The sequence below is a fragment of the Polypterus senegalus genome, chromosome 14 (assembly GCF_016835505.1).
Source record: "Polypterus senegalus isolate Bchr_013 chromosome 14, ASM1683550v1, whole genome shotgun sequence".
Lineage (NCBI taxonomy): Eukaryota > Metazoa > Chordata > Cladistia > Polypteriformes > Polypteridae > Polypterus > Polypterus senegalus.
Window position 1 is genome coordinate 57843248 of NC_053167.1, and position 21537 is coordinate 57864784.

Here is a 21537-nt window from a genome sequence, read left to right on the forward strand (position 1 = left end):
CCATTTAAATCTTCATGTATGATCCAAGAAATCCTTGGTTTGGGGAGTATAAATCTGACTTTGTTCTAACTACTGTATAACTCAGATTTAATCTTAGTGTTGAAACTGTATCTAGCAGACTTCTTCTAAAGTTGGAAGATCATGAATAGTTGGATGATGTTTTTTTTTATAACATAATAATGACATTATATTATCATATCTGCTTAATCTAATTCAGGGAACTGGACAGGTAGTTCTACTGTATTATTGCAGCACTAGTATTTTTTTGGCTTTTTTTTAAAGCATTCTAAAGCATTATCCTAGGACTTCAATGACTTTTAAAAGGTGTTTTAAAGTGAGGACAAAATGGAAAACGGCTCCAGCTAGAGCGAATGACACATTAGCCTGGAAAATGATATTGTCATCTTGTAAGTATGTTTCTGTGCGATTTGCACAATTCCTGTGTAAAGAGATACATTTAGATTTAGGTACATTATTCGAAAATGATGTGAACTGAATTAGAAAGCTGCTAAGTCTTAGTCCTTCCTTGTTTCACTTAAATAAACTGTCAGAATAATAGGGAGGAAAACAGAAATAAAAAATGGATATTGGTTCCTTTAAAGATTCTAAGAATAAAATGTATTATTTTAATGTACCTTGTAAAAATAAAGTTAAACATACACTTAACTATAAATATCTAATTATTACAGTATTGTAAAAGTATGATTAACCATTTCACCACATTGAGATTTAAGACCTTCATAAAGCATTGATTATATGGATATTTATTTACAAATATGGGCAGAATACAGCTTCTTTACACAAAGCCTATTAAATGAGACCTCATTTATAATTGCATCACATATACATTTACACGGTCACAGGTGAAAAAATGCTAATTGTAAAAATACTATTACAAATCACACTTTAACAGGAAGGAATAAAAACATATCTCAGTTCTAAATCTTATATTGTACAGGGGAGAACCCTGTCACACACTTGTAGACACTATTTAACCAAGCCATGTTTTACCCAATCAGGGTATAATTCTAAATGCAAACCTTAGTTAAAAACAAACAAAGAAATAAATAAGTTGTGTTTTATATTTCTCATGAATTACATTGCAGATTTGAAAGATCTTTGCAATAATAATGGCTCACAGTTGTTATCCTCTCATGCTTTAAAACATTTTGGATTTCTTTTTCTCTGGATGTTTGAGGAAGTTGGTAATCCAGTAAGAGAGAGCAAAAGCAAAAGAGCTAAATCAAAGCCTACACGAGGCAAAGGATTTAAAAGTACATCTAAAAAGATGTTTTTTCATACATTATTTTTACCATGAGATTAATAGTCCATCACATTTCACACACAAAGCGAAAGTTAAAAAAAATTCCAAAGTGCAGGTCAACAAGAACCTGTTTTATCAGTATATCTGTCTTCAACAGGTACAGTATGTTATGTCACGGTATACCTGAAATATAAAGAGCATCTAAAAATAAATTACTTTTATGCTGAATCACTTCATCCACAGCGTAACAGCAACAAGAACAAACTAAATTTTTTTAGACAAAAAAGTTGCCTCTTGTTAAAAAAAAAAAAATAAACCTAAATAAGCTGGTAGGGATTTTCCAAATTTCTAGCCAGTTTCCTCTGTTTTTATGGTTGCTGTTGGTACTGGCCTTCAGTTGCAGTGAAAAAATCATCGAGCGTGCTTTGGAGGTATTCGAATGTAGGCCGGTCATCTGGCTTGTCTTTCCAGCACTTGAGCATGATTTCATAGAGCTCATTGGGGCAGGGCTCTGGGCGTGGCATTCGGTAGCCGCGTTCCAAGGAACGGATTACTTCTGGGTTGGACATTCCTGTAAAACAAGTAGGATTTGTCACTAAGGGAAACTCCTAAGTATCTGATTCAACTTAATTCCATGAAATATTATTTTAACAAAAGAAAACACACACAATCATCATCACCAACAAATATTTTTTTATTCAGACGGGACTGAAAGTTGAAAGCAACTTTAGTCAGGGGTTAAGCAGTTAAAAAAACCACAACTGTTTGTTTATCATTACAGCACAGCTCACAACAATGCAAGACCCACGGTAGGAAAGAGTACTGGGATTTATATTAATTTTACCTTTCAGTTGACCCTCAATAGATACGATTTTTACCATACATGACTAGTCTATTGTCCTGCTCCACTGACAGACTGAGGAGATCGTTCTTCCCCCACACTATGCGACTCTTCAATTCCACCCAGGGGGGTAAACGCTTACATTATACAAAGGTATTGTCTGCTTTTACATGCATTTTTATTACTCTTTAATTTAATATTGTTTTTTGTATCAGTATACTGCTGCTGGATTATGTGAATTTCCCCTTGGGATTAATAAAGTATCTATCTATCTATCTATCTATCTATCTATCTATCTATCTATCTATCTATCTATCAATTGCGTGGGTATATTATAGCAATGTTCATGCAAAGATTATGGAAAATTGCACTGACAATTTGTCTTGTTCTGCTTTGTGCTTCTTCTGTCAAGTATATGTTGCATAAATATTTGTGATATTAATATTTATAATCTGCATCTGCTACATATTTATTGATAGTCATTGCAATTATTTATTTCACTTATTTGTTCATGATGTGATGTGCATCCACGATGCAATATCACTGTACCATGTTAACTATTGGCATTGTTTTTTAATATTTTTGGGCAACAGATATTTTCATTGTTCGGCAAGGTATAATGACAATAACAATAATAAATAAATATGTTTTCAACAAATACACCTAGACACACGCATCCATGAATGAAAGTATAGTATCTTGTTCATCATGTCACCTGATACTGAGAAAATGTTGCATGTTTTTTGCTCATGCAAGTAATAATTTCACTGTATAAGTTACAATACAACAATTATTAATACAGCAGTTATACATTTGTAATTCTAAAATCACATTCAACAGGAAATACAAAATTGCATAATCAGGATAGAGATACTATACCAAGCAGCAAAATACACCAATCTGACTGGTTTGCTTTTTCAGTTTAATATACAGTCAGGGATGCCAGGGGCAACGACCCGGCCGGGATGCCTTGAGGGACCGAAAGAGGGTCGACACCCAGAGAGCTTCCGGGAGAACAGCCGGCACTTCCGCCACACTGGGGTGTGTCCAGGGAGGAGTGCCAGGGATACACCTGGAGCCCATCCGGGATGAAATAAAAGGGGCCGTCTCCCTTCATTCGAGGCTGGAGTCGGGTGGAGGCAGGACAAAGCAAGAGAGAGAGTGGAGGCGGCCCGAAGAGAAGGCATTGTGTGGCCAGGACTGTGTGGGGTTTCAAGTGTGCACTGACTTTTGAACTTGTAAATAGTGTAAAATAAACGTGTGGTGGTGATGAACAACATGTCTGCCTGTCTGTGCCCGGGCGGCGTCCACAATACAAAGATGAATGTGTGCTTGTGTGTTTGTTAGTCTGGTGTGCACATCCACACTGCTGAATGTTCCCTGTTTGTACAGAGGAAGACCATATGCTGTGTTTCTAAAATCTGACCACACCTGCACTTTATTAGGAAAGCACCACCAGGAGGCATTTTTGGGACTGGGTACTGGTATGCAAAATTGCTCCTCATGGTGGGTTTAGACAGTAAAAGTTTGGTTTGGGGCAAAATGTTTTCCTCTTTGTGAGTTTATTTAGTGATCACACCTGCCATTTATTCCAGTTCTGAATACCCCGCTAATTATTTATAAATAACTTTTTAATTTAGCCATATCTTTGTTTGGAAATGAGAGCAAGGACCATGTGTGCATTGCTGTTTCTTTAAAAGAAACTTATATTGCCTACCTGCAGTTCATTCTATATTTACTTTAGCCAACTACACCCCCAATTTTTTACCTTGCAACTAGCCTATAAATGCAAAAAAAAAAACAATCATATGAATTTTCTCCTTTGGTCAAACAGAATGTAATTGTGATGTTTTATATTCTTTTAACTGAGTTATTGAAAAGCAGTATAATACAATTAAGGTGTTGCAAATGTATCATTTACATTGCATATTATTTTTTTTAAGATGGTCATTTTACTTATTCCTTAATAATTTAGAAGGTAGTGTCACAATCTACTGGTATGCACAAAATATGTGCTACTGAGTTGCCTAAAAAGTTGTTGTGATAGGAAAATTTTACATCAAGTAAAAGCCTTGGAGGAGGCAAGAATAAGTAAAAAAAAAAAATAAAATAAGTGTTGCATTTTTGAATGGCCGTATAAGTCAGGGTCTGAATTAATGATCGATTTTTCAGGTTTCAAGACCTGACTTATACGAGAGTATATATGGTAATTCATTTGGTCCTAGTGTGCTCTAATACAATATGCTGCTAAAAAGAAACAAAAACTACAAGAAATACAGAAAAGCATAAAAAAACTAAAACAATTAAACATGTACAGTATATAGTACATTAACAACAAAAGCCATAATACACAAAAGAAGTGAAAGGCTAACAATAATGTAGCAGGTTCACAAGAAGTGTCCTTTGCATGGTCTTGGCCTTCTAATACTGACCAAGAAAGCTAATATTTTTACATTTTTAAGCCCCCTTTTGAAGAAAAAGAACGACTACTATGATTTCACATGCCAGTGTATGAATTCTGTAAACCTGTTAAATGTGTGCTCGCCTATACTCTTATGCATGCGAAAGAATGATGAAATCCAAAGTGACATCAGTTCAGGGCCTTTGATGAATGAAAAATTTGGGAAAAAGTATCAAAAATAATAATATGTAATTTCAGCACAAAAACAACTATAAAACTATAGCTATAAAACTATTAAAACTATAGCAAAAATAGCAATATTTCTAAATGTCCTGTAAATGTAAAAATTATTCTTCTGTGCTTTTCTAAAAGCACAATAAGAGAAGAGAAAAAACAGCTAATAAATAAGATCCGTGTGAATCTGGTTGGAACAAAACCCTGTAGCCACAGTGGGCCCCCATGACTGAGTTTGGAAACCACCCGATCTAAGCCCTAGTGAAATAGCAGATGTTAGCAGGTTTTTCCAGTTTAGCAAAACCAAGCCATAAACTAACCAACCATGTAACTACATTAGGCTGATTTATTGAGAATGGGTTTTCTTTCTAGAAGGACACAGAAGACAAGTGATAAGTTCCTGTGACTCTATTGAAGAGTCTTTTCTGTGGGGTTATGTGCTTCTTACAATAAAAAAGGCACGTTTCAAGTGCTATCATACAAAAACTTGGTACATTTGTACACTGTTAAAGAGTCCTGTAGCTGATACGATTTCCCCAAGCTAGGCATTGAATCTGTTAAAGTTGAGGCAAGTACAATCGTGAAATAAAAATGTTGATCAAGAACAATGTATATAGTATGTTTAAAGTTCATTATGTTCACTTTTTAAGGTGATAGTAGTTGGTTTTAACTTACAAAATCCAATCACGTAAAATAGCTTCACAGCTTATTCTAAAAACCAGCCACAAAGAAAGAATGCATGCTATTGTTTCAGATTTCTGTATTCCTTTTGCAAAAAGGACATTGTGATATGCAAGAATCCTAACAGCTCCTCATTTTTTTGGCTGTATCATTTAAAAATCGTATCACTGACTCCTGATGTGTTGCAAAGGTAATGTATGTATTTATTTGTTGCTGCCTAGGCGGTAGAAGGTAGGACTACAATATTTAAATAACATAATAGACTTATTTAAGCAGCGTGATTATTTCAATCATCTATTTAATATGTGTCCCATGTGTGCAAAAAATGGGATCACCTTGGAATATTTGTTTTTCAAGGGGATTAAATTATACTTGGAGAAAACTGGAGTAACAATTTTACCAAAATTGCTAAAGCTTACCTAAAATACCCATTATTGTTATAGTAATGGAAAGGTGGAATTAGTGCTCAGTTTACAATGTGGGGATAAGCTAAGTCGCTGTTTAGATGGGTCAATCCAAGGTAAAAACACATGTTTTCTGATTTTGAAACATATTTGAAGCATTCATATTTTCTTTTGCACTTTACTTATACTGAAGATAGGCCTGGTTCTTGTCTTGAAACCTTTGCTTCTCATTCCAGTTCCCCAAGGCTTTATGCTACAAAGAAAACCAAGTTCCAAAAATATGGAATTGGTAATATCAAGGACTACCTACCAAAGAGTGTCTGATTTAAAAAGAACATGTCGTAGAGCTGAGCGTAAATGGAGAAAAACTAAACTAACTATCCACTATGAGATATTGAAGGTCAAAATAACAGAATACAATAACACAGTCCGTCTTGAGAGGCGCTGCTATTTCTTTGAGATTATAAATAACAATGCTAGTAATCCCAGAGTCTTATTTTCTATGACTGATCGTCTGTTAAACCCTGGCAACACAAAGGAATGCCTCCAAAATACTTCCAGTGTAACCTGTGAGGCTATTGCTGTATTTTTCAATCAAAAAATTAATGATATTGGAAATAACATAGTACATCTCCCCAACACTGCAGAACCTCCAAAGCCCCAGTACTCCATATAACCTGTAAACAAATTAAATTCTTTCACCAGGATAGATTTACCTGATTTACATAAAATAATTTCTCAACTGAGACCCTCCACCTGTGTCCTTGAACCAATACCAACAAGTTTTTTCAAAGAAGTATTGGGTGTGCTAATTGATAATATTCTTGACATTGTAAACTCATCATTAGATACAAGGGTCTTCCCAGACTGTCTTAGGACTGCTGTAGTTAAACCCCTACTCAAGAAAAATAATCTTGACCCCTCTGCTTTTAAAAATTTTAGACCCATCTCTAACCTGCCCTTCTTAAGTAAAATTCTAGAGAAGGCAGTCATTATGCAGTTAAATGACCACCTCAATAAACATGCTATTCTTGATAAATTTCAATCAGGTTTCAGAACAAATCACAGCATAGAAACTGCACTCGTTAAAGTAGTAAATGACTTGCGGGTAAATGCAGACAGAGGACATTTATCTGTTCTCATCCTCCTCAATCTGAGTGCCGCATTTGACACCATTGATCACAATATTCTTAGGAATCGCCTTAGTCAATGGGTGGGCCTCTCTGGCAGTGTCTTAAATTGGTTTGAATCCTACCTGGCAGGTAGAAAATTCTTTGTTAGTTGTGGTAATCACATCTCAAAGACACATGATATCCGATATGGTGCTCCACAAGGCTCTATCCTGGGTCCACTGCTCTTCTCAATCTATATGCTTCCGTTAGGTCAGATTATCTCGGGACAAAACATCACCACAGCTATGCTGATGACACACAGCTGTACTTATCAATAGCACCTGATGACACCGGCTCTATAGATTCACTAACACAATGTCTTACTGGTATTTCTGAATGGATCAATAATAATTTTCTCAAGCCAAATAAAGAGAAAACTGAAATTTTAGTGATTGGCAATAATGGATTCAATGAGGTTATCAAAAATAAACTTGATGCATTAGGATTAAAAGTTAAGACGGAAGTAAAAAACTGTTGGCTGCAACCTGAATTTTAAATCGCATATTCATCAAATCACTAGGACAACATTTTTTCACTTAAGAAACATAGGAAACGTTAGACCTCTTATATCACTGAAAGATGCTAAGAAATTAATTCACGGTTTTGTTTTCAGTCAACTAAATTACTGTAACGCACTCCTCTCAGGACTACCCAAAAAAGACATAAATCGTTTGCAACTAGTGCAGAACGTAGCTGCTAGAATCCTAACTAGGAAAAGAAAATCCGAACACAATTCTCCAGTTTTGATGTCACTACAATGGTTACCTGTGTCTTTCAGAATTGACTTTAAAATTCTGCGTATGGTTTATAAAGCCTTAAATAATCTCGCTCCATCTTATATATCGGAATGTCTGCACCCTTACACAGGCGAGTCAGAGTTGGGAGGACGTACAGCAACACTCGACTGGAGGAGAGCAGTGCGGTGGTGAGAGATATTAAGAGGAGAGGTATTGTGGAGAGAAATTACTTATGTGTGTGCTACTTTATGAAAGAATTTGGTTAATAAACCATCCTTTATTTTACTCCAGGACTCTGTGTGTTCGTGTTTGGGGGCTCGCCAACACCCTGGGTTCCATCACACTGTATAATGTTGTATCTCATTCCACCTTCCCGCAAAAACATTTGTATGATGAAATGCTGCCTGATTTTCAACTAAAATTAACTGATCCTCTTATTTGTTTGATATCAAATTCTTTCTAATTTTATACAATTCTGCTTTTTAAACCATTTGTAACTATGCACCCATTTTCAGTACACACACTATTGGAGGCTGGAATCTAGAATTGCACTAAGCATAAAACAACACCCATTTTCATCTTCATACAAACATTATATATAAAATGGATAAAATGGCGTTGGCCTAAATTAGTCAGTGTTCCAACAAGTTGAATATTTTTAGATTGTAGGAGAAAATACAAGCACAAGAAAAAAGCATAAGAGGTGTCTGTTCTGTGTGAAAAATATCATGTCAGCCACCACTCCATTACTTAAACAAAATTCTTTTTTGAAATACAGTTTATAATGCTTGTGTGTTGTGTCATGCTCAACCCCTTTTTAAACCCCCTTTGAACAGACACAGCTCATTCCTAAATGTCTCATTTTGCTGTGTCTCCCATTGCTTTGAGATGGAAACTACTCAATTCTTGCTGAAGACTCTTCTTTCTCTAATTCACTAAACTCCCAACACTGATTCGACACTCCATTTTTAAGCCCAGCTTTTGTTCTTTGCTGTACTTCTTTTGTGTTGACAAGCTCAGCTTCAGTTTTATCAGTTGCACTACTTGTTTTGCTTGGCTTGTATTTATGGATTTTTACCTTTTTATCAACTACATCTTCACCTGCTCCCTGGTTTCCGTTTTAGTCATCATCAAATTATTTTTTTCTTACAGTGGTCTTTTGTTATCTTTCAGCTGTCCATTGTTAATCTTAATGTAAATCATTCAGATGCGCACCTCCAGGTTCAGGAACAGTTTCTACTCAACTGCAATCAGACTCATGAACAATCAGTAACCTTGTGTCACCTCCACTCCACCCCTACTTCTGCCACTGTCTCTATTTATTCCTAGGATTCTGGTTTTATTTATTTACTTATTTATATTCATTTATTTATTGCGTGTGGGTGTGTTTTTTTTGTCTATGTTCACTGTCTGCGGGGGCACATGCAAGCAAGCAAGCATTTCATTTTACATGGTACTTGTACTTGTACACATGACAATAAATAATTGAATTGAATTGAATTGAAAAGCACTGCTAGCTGTTCAGCTCTCCAATCACTTCCATTATCCTTCTATGCTCACTCAGTTTCATTCCTGGTGCAAGTATTACTTGCCAGAAAATGTGGACATTGCCTTGAAATGTGAGCATCTCCCTGGTATTCAAGCTATTTTTTTCAAAAAATATTTATTGGATAAATAATTTAATATCTCACTGTATCTGATGCAGAATTCATCTATTCATTTTCTTACCCCACTTTTTTATTTCAGTCTTGGGGTGCTGATGTATATTGCGACAAAGTAAAGCACAAAAACAAGCTACTCATAATACCAGGAAAATATAGAGTTAATGCATTACCTAAAAGCATATATTTGGAATTTGAGCATAACTGTGTAAAGACAAAGGGGGCGATGTGAAATTACATGCAAAAATCATATTGACAATAACCTGCCCAGGAAGTGCATCTGGCTCCCTGTAGCTGTGAAGTATCAAGGCTAATCACTACACCACTTACGCTATGAAAAGTTTAGCATTCAAGGCTATGGGACTCATAACCTTCACCTATTTTTAAATGTCAGAAGGAAAACCTTCAAAAGCAGCCACTGTTACCAAGCCTTTTAAATACACGATTCAGAAGTATGATCATGTCAGCGGCCACAAGGGGGTGCTGTGTTCTAGAGATCCTGAAGAATTGTGCGGGTTGGAAATCAACTACAAATTGGGATGTAAAAGCTAGTTTTTGGCAGTGAAGCTGGGATGTGACTCAGGCATAAAGCTTAACTAACTGAGTAGTAGCGAGGCCAGTTATTGAGACAGAAAAAACAAGAGGTAGGAGAAAGACTGAACAGGTATGCTGTTTTATTGAGGGCAAGTAATTTAACCTATGCATCCAAAAGTCAGGGATATTCAACCTGTGCTAAAGGGGCTCAGTGATACAGCAGGGTTTAGTTGCATCTATTTTTATTTCACAATCTGCCTCTTACTAGCCACAACAACTAGAAAGGCACCTTGCCTCAGGGGACTGCCAATCAATTAAAAAACACAAATATGCCTGCACCCTGCATTAGCCATTTTAAGTTATCTGATTACCTTAACACTCATCTTTTTGGTATCCTGAACACCTGGGCAAAACATATGCCGATATATGCAAAGAACATATCATTCTCTCTAGAGAGAGCAACTGAGCAGAATACTAAAGCATGAACCAAAAACCATTTTATAGGTGCAAAATTCAAAGAAAACAATTCTAAGTTATAGTTGATCCAAACCTCTGCAAGATCAAAATTATAAAGAAAGGCTTTTGTAACATTTACAATAGTAAATATTAAAATATGTTATACAATGTGGCTTTTCTAACATTTACATTAATGGACATTTCTAAGTTTACGTACTGTATGCATTTGCAAAAAGAGTTGTGAAGAAGTAGAGCCTGCAGGAACCAACAGTAGATTATATCACTGGATACATTCATGCACTCATGTCTTTGTCATTAACTTAACATGCAAATCTTTGGAAAGATGGAGGAAAAAAAGACACACTTGGCCACAGAGAAGGTGTGTGCAAAATTCATACAGACAATGACTAGGCCAGGTATCAATCACAGTTCCTGGAGCTCTGAGTGAGTAGAGCACTGCCCCAACATGTCACTCTTACCAAGATAACCTAAATTTAAACTATTTTCAATGGAAGTCTGGATTGTCTCTGCAAATTCTTCTTGCAATGGTAAAACAGAAAATTATTATATTTTTGGTGGGTGACATTATATTGATGGTTCATGTAACTATTATGTTCAACAAATTTCAAAATCTTAGTTGCATTTTGTTCCTGTTGTTGAAAAAGCTGTTATGTTATTCAAAGTGTATGGTGCATTGCAAACCATTATTTCTACCTCAGGTAACCAGCTCAGGAATCACCATGGGCAGGCTTACTAAATGAAAACTGCTGAAATATTTAAACTCTGTGTTCTCTTTTTAGTATGTGTTATTCTATATTTAAACGCACAGCAAAAGTTTAAGCACGTACCGGGATATGGAGTTCTTCCGTGAGTGACAATCTCAGTTAGCAGGATTCCAAAGGACCACACATCAGACTTAATTGTGAAAGACCCATAGTTGATAGCTTCTGGAGCTGTCCATTTTATGGGGAACTTGGCACCTAAAAATATTAAAACAACAACATTAAAGAATTGATGAACAACACATATTGATGTTTTGATGCCCATCTAATTATTTTTATCACATTAAGTCACATCATCGCCAATAACACACTGAATAGCTTGTCACTTTTAAAATGTAATCATGGAGACGGCAAAGACAAGCATGTTTTTGGTAGAAATGATGCAGCTGTGCCAGCAGGTGGCGCTCTTCTGTTTATTTAGCCTTCATTTACAAATATGACCAGTAGTGTTGGTCTATTCTTTTGATCAAATCTGCCCACTTGTAAGTATTGAAAATCATAAGAAAATGAACAATCTCCTTAGGCATGTGCCTCTTATTGTTTTACTCCCCAAACATAATTCTAAGTAATTGATTTTAGACTGGATTCTGTGATGGCTAGTTACCAAAATTCATTCTGTATTTATAGTTACGCATTATTATTAGGCTGCTAATGTCTCTGGATACTACAGTAACTACATTAATGCTCCTTGCTATTACCTGTTTTGTAAAAACTTTATGAAAGGTATTATATAAAATAAGTTTGAATGAAAAATATATAGACAAATCCATTAAGTTCCAGTGGCGTGGTGTCTACACATTTTCCTTAGGTCTGTGTGCAGCATCACAATGGTTAAGTGGCTACTGCTGTTATCTCTTAGTTCCACAATCCCAGGTTTAAATTCTTGTCTCGACACTGGAGTTTACACATACTCCCAGTGTCTGCAAGGGTTTTACTACGGCTTTGTCTTACATCCAAAGGAAATGCCTGTACTAATTGATCCTGTGTGAAGGCTGTGTGGTGGACCGGCCAGTCCTACCTTCCACTGTGTACTACTGGAATAGGCTCCATCAAAAAACTCTGTGAGTTTATAGTTGTAATGGTAATGTCATATATAGGGTTGCAGTGAAATTCTTACTTACATTGAAAGAAGATGATTAGAACATTTTATTTAGATGGTGCAGTGGCTCAGTAATTAATGGTGCTACCTCCCACGTTTAGGAACTCATGTTGTACAGAAGTTGTGTATTCTTTCTCCATCCATCTGGCATGCTTGGTTAATTAGGAATTGTAATTGGTCTAGAATAAGTGGATATGAATGGACTCTATATGGACTGTCACTCAGGTCCATTTCAAACATTGTGTATCAAAATATAAAAAAAAAAACTTTCAAACTTAGTAAAAACTATCTAGTGATCACTGAATTTGAATATCCTGATATACTACATATTAGAGCAGTTTAAGTATTAGGCAATTATAGAGAAACAAAGAAAGCTCTCTCAGTTTTACCCAATCAAGTTTTGTTACAATAATATAATATATATAAGATAACCTGTGTGATTGCTCAGTGCTAAGTTGGCCTCTCCTTGTTTGTGTGATTTTTAGATTCTTGAGTATAAACTAACATGATCCATCTTTAACAATTTTTGACAATGTGTCTTCAAAAATATTGACACTGCAAAATGCATTAAAGCCACTGTTTTTAGTATCATTAAAATATTACAAAGCAAATAATCACTAAAGAATTTTAATAAAATGTATCAAATAAAGTTACAATAAGAAAACAGTAAAACAATCTTTTTCCCAGTGCAAACAACATCAGTCAGCTAGGTTTACATCACACTTAGATGACCTCTAGTTTCATAAGTTCTGATTAAGATTGTACATGTACCTATTATTTTTAGAATAAAAAAGAACCAGCAGTACAATGACCAATTAGCACATTATGATTAAGACTGCTATAAATGTATAGTACCTTATGATGTTAAAATATGCTGCAACCAATAGATGATGCCTCTGGGTGATGCCTCATAGGCTTTAAGAGTTTCCAGGTTAAAACAAAGCAATTCACATTGCAGCATTAGCAATCGAACCACACTGAAGCTACAGTGAAATTGTAAAGAATTCTAAAATTACACCCTTGAGCTGTCTGATATTTCACAACACTGTTCTTTCTGTCTTGTAGCTCTCCCTACATTAGTTCATTAGATGACTATATGTGGGTTAAACATATCTTGTCTTAGCTTAACACTGTGTAAAGTAAGCAGCTTATTGACAATTTAATCACAAAAAAGAAACACACGAAAAAAACAACCCGTTTACTGCTCAGCCTACATCAGGTTGTTCACTTAGCAAGATGTAAAGAGGAACAGAAAACAATACATGCAAAAACTGACAAGCCAAACCTAGCACCCTTTGGTTTCAAGAAATGACCACACGAGCTGAACGGCATCTGTGGCTTTGTCTGGCTCAAGCACCGCTTCATAATCAACGGTTTGCAGCCAATGGCTAAATTTACTCTGAGATAAAGCATGTGAAATTTCAAAGGCGTGCAAACAAAACCAGCCACCCTTCCCCCAACGGCTAAACCCCGTTAATTCTGAAAGGGCGAAGAAATTCAAGTTTTACTTCAAAACAAAGATGCTTGAATCACTATAAAAGTAAAAGTATAAAAAAGGGAAGTTAATACAGCTCACGTCATTTTATGTTCATGCCGACTACATTCAAACCGTTCTTCTTTCACAAGCAAGATAAATTAATTTTATATATTGCCTTTTGCTAAAAAAATACTTCAGATACTTAAATGTGCACTGTAGCAGATTGTTTCTGGAGATTGTTACATTCTATCATTGCAGCTCAACTGGGTTCAATGATCTGAACAGGGTCACAAAGTGTAAGAGATGTGGTTTCCATTACCTAGCCACTAAGACGTGTTCCTTCTTTTTATAAAGAGAAAATGTTTAATTATAAAAACAGGAACTGTACACATGCTTAATTTAACTCTAATATGTTGACCACACCCCTGCTCCATTTCAGTGCACTGTTCAATTCTGACCATCCTAGGTCATGTACTTTAGAACCGAACTCTTCATGATTTAAGCTTAGTGTAAAGTACTTTCACATTCATTTAAATACACAGGCAAATTATTTTAAGCAGAAATGTAACCTCTAATTGATTAGAATTCCTTTTACTGAACTTTAAAGTGTCTGGCTTGAGCACAAGTGTTACAGAAGCTTTCACTTTCCCCATGTTTCTCATGTATTGTTTATAATATTTAAAAGACATTAAAATGGAAATTTTTGACAGTCACTTAAATGTCTAAAGCAGTTGGAAGGTCTTAAGTATGGATACGAAAGCTTCCCAGGTTGGACAAAGATGGCCCTCACTGATGCACCAATTAATGAATGCCTTGTTTGTCCAAAAATCTTGCCGTTAGTTACTATACCTTCTCGTGCTGTGTACTCGTTGTCTTCAATGATGCGGGCAAGTCCAAAATCAGCTATCTTGCAGACCAGCGTCTTGGATACCAGGATATTGGCAGCTCTCAGATCTCTATGGATATAGTTCCTTTGTTCAATAAATGCCATTCCTTCTGCAACCTGAAATGGAGATTTAAAATTTCAGTGAATAGATCTCTGGTCGTGGGGGTGGTGTAATGAGTCCAATGAAGACCACTTCAATTTTTCATTGAATAGACAATTTGACTCTGCTCTTAGCCTGTTTAAGTGCCACACGGGATGGACAGGCATCGTGACCAGAAGAGGTGATGGTACCTTAACCAGATGGGAGGCTGCTAGAGGACAGGAAGACATCTCGGCCAAGGGATAGAAAGGTGCCAGACCCAAAAAGGATGGCTGGATGGATATCACAACCAGGAGAAAGGATGCCTTACCTGGGTGAGAAGTCCCAGGCAGATGCACAGGTGTCCCGACTGGACATATTTCTATGTGCTTCCCTGGACAGGAAGAAATGGAAAGACAGGGAAGAACTATCTCTGTCGGGTGTTTATTCCCCCAGTCAATGATGGCAGCAGCCCTCGATACTGGCACCTATTGGGAACCAGCAGGAAATCCCAGGAATTGTAGTCTGGCAGCACAGCCCTGCTGGCGTCTGTGGGTGCCACAAGAAGACGCTGCAGGGCGATGTACTCCCTAGACTGTGGGACTTCCATGTGACACGGAAGTGCTTCCAGCAGGCAACAGTCCTGGCACCGGAAGTGCTCCCAGGTCCTCAATAAAATGGACTGCACTGCCTTGTCCAGGCAAGTTGGAACTGGGAGGCAGATAAGCAACACTTGACTGGAGAAGGGCAGTGTGTTGGAAAGAGGAGAGTTGATTTGGAGGAGAGATAACTGTGTTTTGTGCCTCATTTGTGAGGTATTGTGCAATAAAACACCATTTATTTGAACCCTGGACTGTCTTGGTGTGTTCATGTTGGGGTTTGGGGGCTCACTGGCACCCCCTTGCTTTCACATCTGTAATCTCAAAAAATTTTAATACAAAGGATTTTATTTCTCTCCATAAATGGAAAGATTTATATTTCTTTCTAACTCATTAACAGGTAGAAATCTACCCATTTTCTACATTTTGAAAGATTCTGACGTTCTGATTTAACAGATAAAAAGACATGTAAACACAAGATGATAAATTGATAATCAGTTAACTTTGAGCTTATGCGAGAAGATCTGCTGATGCAATATTAGGAATAAACACTGAATACACACTGAAAGAAATTCCTAATAAGGAAGGACTAAAAGCAAAATCTAGCAATTTACTTATATGAAACACTCCATCACCACTTATATTTGGCTTCTAATTAAGAAAATGGATAAAATGACACCATGACTCTGAACTGAATAAAGCAAACTTGGTAATGGTTAAATGGATGGAAAGATGATTGTTGGAATTTTAACAAGGTACTGTCTCCTGCTTTGACCAATCATACAGTGGTCCACCACACTGAAACATCAATGGAGACTGAAAGTTAAGCACTTCATTAACTTTTTATTTTCCTTTTCGTAAATTTTTAGATTAGTTTTTCGAGTGTTTCCTTCCTTCTCATTTTGTTCTTTTGTTAGGCTCTATTCATTTACGGGTGTCACCTCAATAATCTGTTTTAAATACATTTCATTCTTTCCCCAAAATAGCTGTTATACACAAAAATGTTGTGTTATTTTGATTTGAAAATGTAATCCTCCAGCATTTGTAGATAACACAGTTAGCTAACACTTAAGAGTGTTTATTGTTATAGTACATTGTTTTCATCCATCTAAAAATACTTTACTTCTTTTTTCAAATCCATTTTCATTGTTATCGTTAGAAAATGCAATGGCTTTCTATTCAGCACAACAATTTTGCTTTTGAAGCAAAAAGTGTATATTTTATACAATAATATATGATATATACCTGTATATTATTATATACAATATATAATAGATATATTAGGGCTAGGAATCAATTAAAAAAATGAACTTGTTATTCGCATAAATGTACTTAATTGGGATGAATCGCATCTAACACTAAAACAAGTCATTATAAAATGAATACATAAACCATGAAGTAAATTCACACTGAATCATAAATGTCATGTAGAATGAACACAAAGAAATTTTAAAAAATATTGGCATAGTTTAAACTTAAACAATGACCTTAAACCTGAACTTTTAACCAAACACTTCTTGAGCAAGTGCAGCCTGAATCTGAATGCCTTCCTAAAAGACAAGTTGAAAAGGAAGCAGTAAGAAAAGCAAGGCCAATGTATTCATTCTCAAATTGGCATAGCAAATGAGACAAAGGTGAGCCAAATTAAAAATGAAATGATCTAAGCGATTGTTGACTTTGAATGCACTACTGAAGACTAATTTTATTGTCCTGTCCCTTTGGACAGTTTAGATATAGAGTTAATGATTTTTTGGTTGGCAGAATTGTGGTGTGCCTTGGTATTTTTTGGGTTACAAAAAGTGTGCCACCTCAGACATACGGTTGACAAACACTGCTCTACCTACACCTTTGCTCCTGGCACGCTACAAAAAAGATCTCTGTAGCTTTTTTCTCGCTTAAAAACTGACACTGTGCATTACTTGAACAGTTATGTTGCATTCTTTGCATAAATAAGCAAAGATACTGTAAACTTGAATCATGGTTAGGGATAATCATTACACTTCTGTTTTGTAGAGATTTATCATTGTATTAGGCAGTCAGCACTGTAACCTGGTTGGGAGACTGGTGAATTAAATACAGAGGTTTTAGAGACTTATTTTGGTTTTAGTGCCACTCAAAGATAATTTATTTAGCACTCATGTGATATGAAATTGATTTGATCTTTTTACAGAAACATGAAATGAAAAAAAAAAGAGCATAATTTTTACCTTTGTAACTTTTCTCTAGCATTGCACCAGGTCTACTATAAATCCACCCTTTCCTGACACTCCCCTTCACCTATGTCAGTATTTATAAATCAAGAAATGAACACCAATGCTACCTACTGACATGTGGCGTATTGTTGTGAACAGCGTAATACAAAATTTTAAACCTTTAAATGAAAATTATATTTCATAAAATTTGAAAAGGTAGTATATAAATATTGTACTGGATGCATATGTAATTTTTTAGGTACATACTTATTTGTACTATTTTTTTGTAATGTTAAAAAAAATACCAATGTTGCCCTTGTTTGCATCCTTGCAGGCCAAGGTTATGACAATATTTTTAAGTTTAAGTTAAACAGACCACATTAATTGGCAGTCTAATTATAAATATATATATATAGTGTCACATGTGCCTCAGAGGATCACCATCCAAGCTCTTCCAAGGTTATGTAGTACCACTCTGGGCAGAGAGGGGCAGATGCCGCTAACAGTCTTGTCATTTTCTTCCTCCTCGGTCTTAAGAAACCACCCTTTGAGGGCAACTGACCTCGCCCCTCCCAGCCCCAGGGCTTCAAAAGGACGACTGCCCACAAGGAGGCATCAATGACCACAGAGACGACCTAGAGAGAGGAGCCCCAGGTTTAACGAACCTAATGACACAGCTGAGTAAACAGAGGCCACTTGGCTACGTGGCAGTTGTTTTTGTTTATCGTTTTCATGCCACATATTGTTTTTGTTTTCAGTCTTGTTAGTAAGCGGTGAGGGCCATGTTGGCACCCCAAACTATTTCAGTTTTGTTGATCCTTCTTCCCTCAGCCACTACAATATATAGTACAGTATATTGTATATATAAATAGTGCATACTTTATGGAGTCTGTGAATGTTATTACCCCCTTTCAAGATTTTAGATTCAAAAGAAAAGACATACTTTGCCTATATAAAATTATAATTTGCATTCATTTCAACAATTTCACGTAAACCTAGTTATACTTACACTGGTTTTCAAAGTTATTTTATTTTATATTTTGTTAGCTTTCTAAGTGTGGCTTGGTGGTGAAAAAGTTAATGTTGCTGCCTTACAGCTTCACTGAGTCTCCTTGTGTTTGCATAGATTTTTACTTCAGTTTTGCTTGAATATGTGAGTAAGAACATCTTGTGATGGACTGATGTCCCATGCAGGGTTGGTTACTGGATGGTACCCTCCATCCCTGTACTGGATGAAGAGAGTTTAAAAATGGATTGCTGTTCACATATTGTGCTCAAGGTCAAAATATAATTTATATATTGATTAAGAACATTTAGTGTTATTTCTGTTACCTCTATTTTAATGAAAATAACAAATATTATTTTACCTTTTTAAATACTTTTTGAGTCATAGTGTCACAACCTGTCCCTAGAGTACTAGGGACAACAACAAAGAGCCCAACCCTGCATGGTGAATCTAGAAGATGATAATTAAAATAATTTAGTATTAAATATGCACTAAGATGAGCATTCAGAAAGATTTCCAGAATTCTTGAAATACTGTTAAAATAAGCTGATACAATAGTGCATAAATGGATTTATAAATACAGTAGACCATTGTAAATACACTCATGAAATTACTCTTAGGAAAATTTTAAACCACAGGACATAGAGTTAGATAACACACACTCCATGACTGCTTCTTGTACCATGTACAGTATACAGCACATATTGTAAATATATGCTGTATACAATATTTCATATTGTATTCATTGTCTTTTGTTGCTTATTATTTGTATTGTACTGATGTTACTAGTTTATGGGAGGCATGTAAACCAGAATGTTGTTATATTATGCACATATAATATACCTGACCTTGAACACCTCTAAATAAGAAGAGACATTTCCTATACCCTTCAATATTGCATTTAATAAAACCATCCAAGCTTTGTTTAATGTTGGAAAGTATGCTGAAAATAGCAATCAGCTTTACATACAAATCCATTTCCTGAATGAGCTTACTCCTATGCAGAAATGTGGGATGCAAAAGAATATCCAAGCAATTCAGAGTACAATGCAGGATTGAACTCTTTGACTTGGTTCCAGTTTGCTGCAGGACACACTTACTCATACAGTGCGTAGTTTTGAGTTGAAAAATTCAAACAGTGTTTGTTGTCTTTAGAATGCAGAAAGAAGGTAAAGTACCAAATACTAGCTAAAAAAGTGACAGCGACATGGGAAGATGTTCAGATTTCACGTGGACACTGACCAATTTGGGCATAAAAACAAAGGAACCACCCTGTTATAAAACACAAATATATCTAATTTGTAACCAACTTATCAAGTTCATTGGATGTGGGTGACTTGCATTTATTTCAACAACATGAAGCTCAAGGTGTATACCATACCCACAGTCACTCATTCAGGACAAATTTAGAGCTGTTGCCTAACATGCATGTCTTTGGAATATTTGGGTGTCCAGATGAAAACCGACAGATGTGGAAAGAACTTGCAAGCTGCTTAAAGGTGAGGATCAGGTTGTAATCTGAAGCCAGGACTCTGAAGCTGTGAGCCAGCATGTCAGCCATTATAAATTACCGACATATAAATCAAAAACTGATGGAACGATATTTTAAATAACCAAGTAAAGCTGAAGAAATCAAATGAAATGTAAAATCAAGGAGATTGAATAAAATGAATAAATAGAAGCAGAAGGAATTAATAACTGAGAATAAACTCAATCAAATATACTGATTTTATAACTAAGATTCAACCAAGTGAATAAGAGAAATTTGAAGAGTTTAAATTTGGAAAAATATACATTTCTGAATGAAGCTGAATGAAATGGATAATAAAGACTCTGTAAAGCAGATTATTTTAACACAATTATTTCTAGCTATGTACAGTAACCTATTTAATAGCAGCTTTAAAAATGTGGATAAAATATGATTTGCAACAATATAGCCTTAATAAATTAGAAATATCTTTAAAAATGCTGAGGCACAATTTGAACAGCAGAACAGAAGAAAATCTAAACACAACAAGGAACTTTTAGTTGTATAGCAAAACTGCATATGTTCTCCATCATCTACCCCAAATCAAGCATAGCATGGAAAACAAAGGAGTCTGCCAAGAGAATAGAAAGATATAACAGTGGTACAGTAGGATCATTGCGGACGAGGGCCACTCCAAAAGGTGTCTGCCAGAACAATAGGTGTAATCATTTGTCATATCAATCAATCAATCAACATTTATTTATATAGCACATATTCATACAAAAAAATGTAGCTCAAAGTGCTTTACAAAATGAATAGAAAAATAGAAGACACAATAAAAGATAAACATAAGTCAACATTAATTAACATAGAATAAGAGTAAGGTCTGATGGCCAGGGTGGACAGAAAAAACAAAAAAAACTCCAAAAGCTGGAGAAAAAAATAAAATCTGTAGGGGTTCCAGACCAAGAGACCGCCCAGTCCCCTCTGGGCATAAAGCCACTGGTTTGGTTTACTGTGTGAAGCAGGATAAATCATTTAACCTGGCTGTACTTCAAGAAATATATACTGATATAATTAAAAAAAAATTCCTTTAAACACGAACATCCTATCCAGTGCTGATTCAGCCTAGAACCTGATGGTCCCGGGATAATCTCCAGCTCAATGTATTATGAAAACAGATGAACCTATCTGGGTGAACTGCGTTTTGAAGTCATTCATTTGGAAATGCTGTAAGGCAAAGCTCTCAATTTACCAGTCGATCTACGTTCCTATCCTCACCTATGGTCATGGGTAGTGACCGAAAGAACGAGATCGCGAATACAAGCAGCTGAAATGAGTTTCCTCCGCAGGGTGTCTGTGCTTTCCCTTAAAGATAGGGTGAGGAGCTCAGTCATCCGGGAGGGGCTCAGAGTAGAGCCGCTGCTCCTCCGCATCAAGAGGAGTCAGATGAGGTGGCTCGGGCATCTGATCAGGATGACTCCTGGACACCTCCCTGGTGAGGTGTTCCGGGCACGTCCAACCGGGAGGAGGCCCCGGGGAAGACCCAGGACACGCTGGAGGG

At 36.0% G+C, this 21537-nt stretch overlaps 1 protein-coding gene across 4 annotated transcripts in view; it reads right to left on the bottom strand.

Annotated features, from left to right (window-relative positions):
* Window positions 1-741: 741 nt before the first annotated feature.
* hck (HCK proto-oncogene, Src family tyrosine kinase) overlaps window positions 742-21537 on the bottom strand; it is a 128675-nt gene continuing 107879 nt past the window's right edge. For all 4 annotated transcript variants that reach the window (XM_039734406.1, XM_039734404.1, XM_039734405.1 and 1 more), the window contains exons 11-13: window positions 14593-14746; window positions 11234-11365; window positions 742-1835 (exon numbers count right to left, since the gene is read on the bottom strand). In XM_039734406.1, coding sequence (XP_039590340.1) covers window positions 1633-1835; window positions 11234-11365; window positions 14593-14746 — 489 coding nt within the window. In that variant the 3' untranslated portion in view covers window positions 742-1632. The remainder of the gene's footprint in view (window positions 1836-11233; window positions 11366-14592; window positions 14747-21537) is intronic.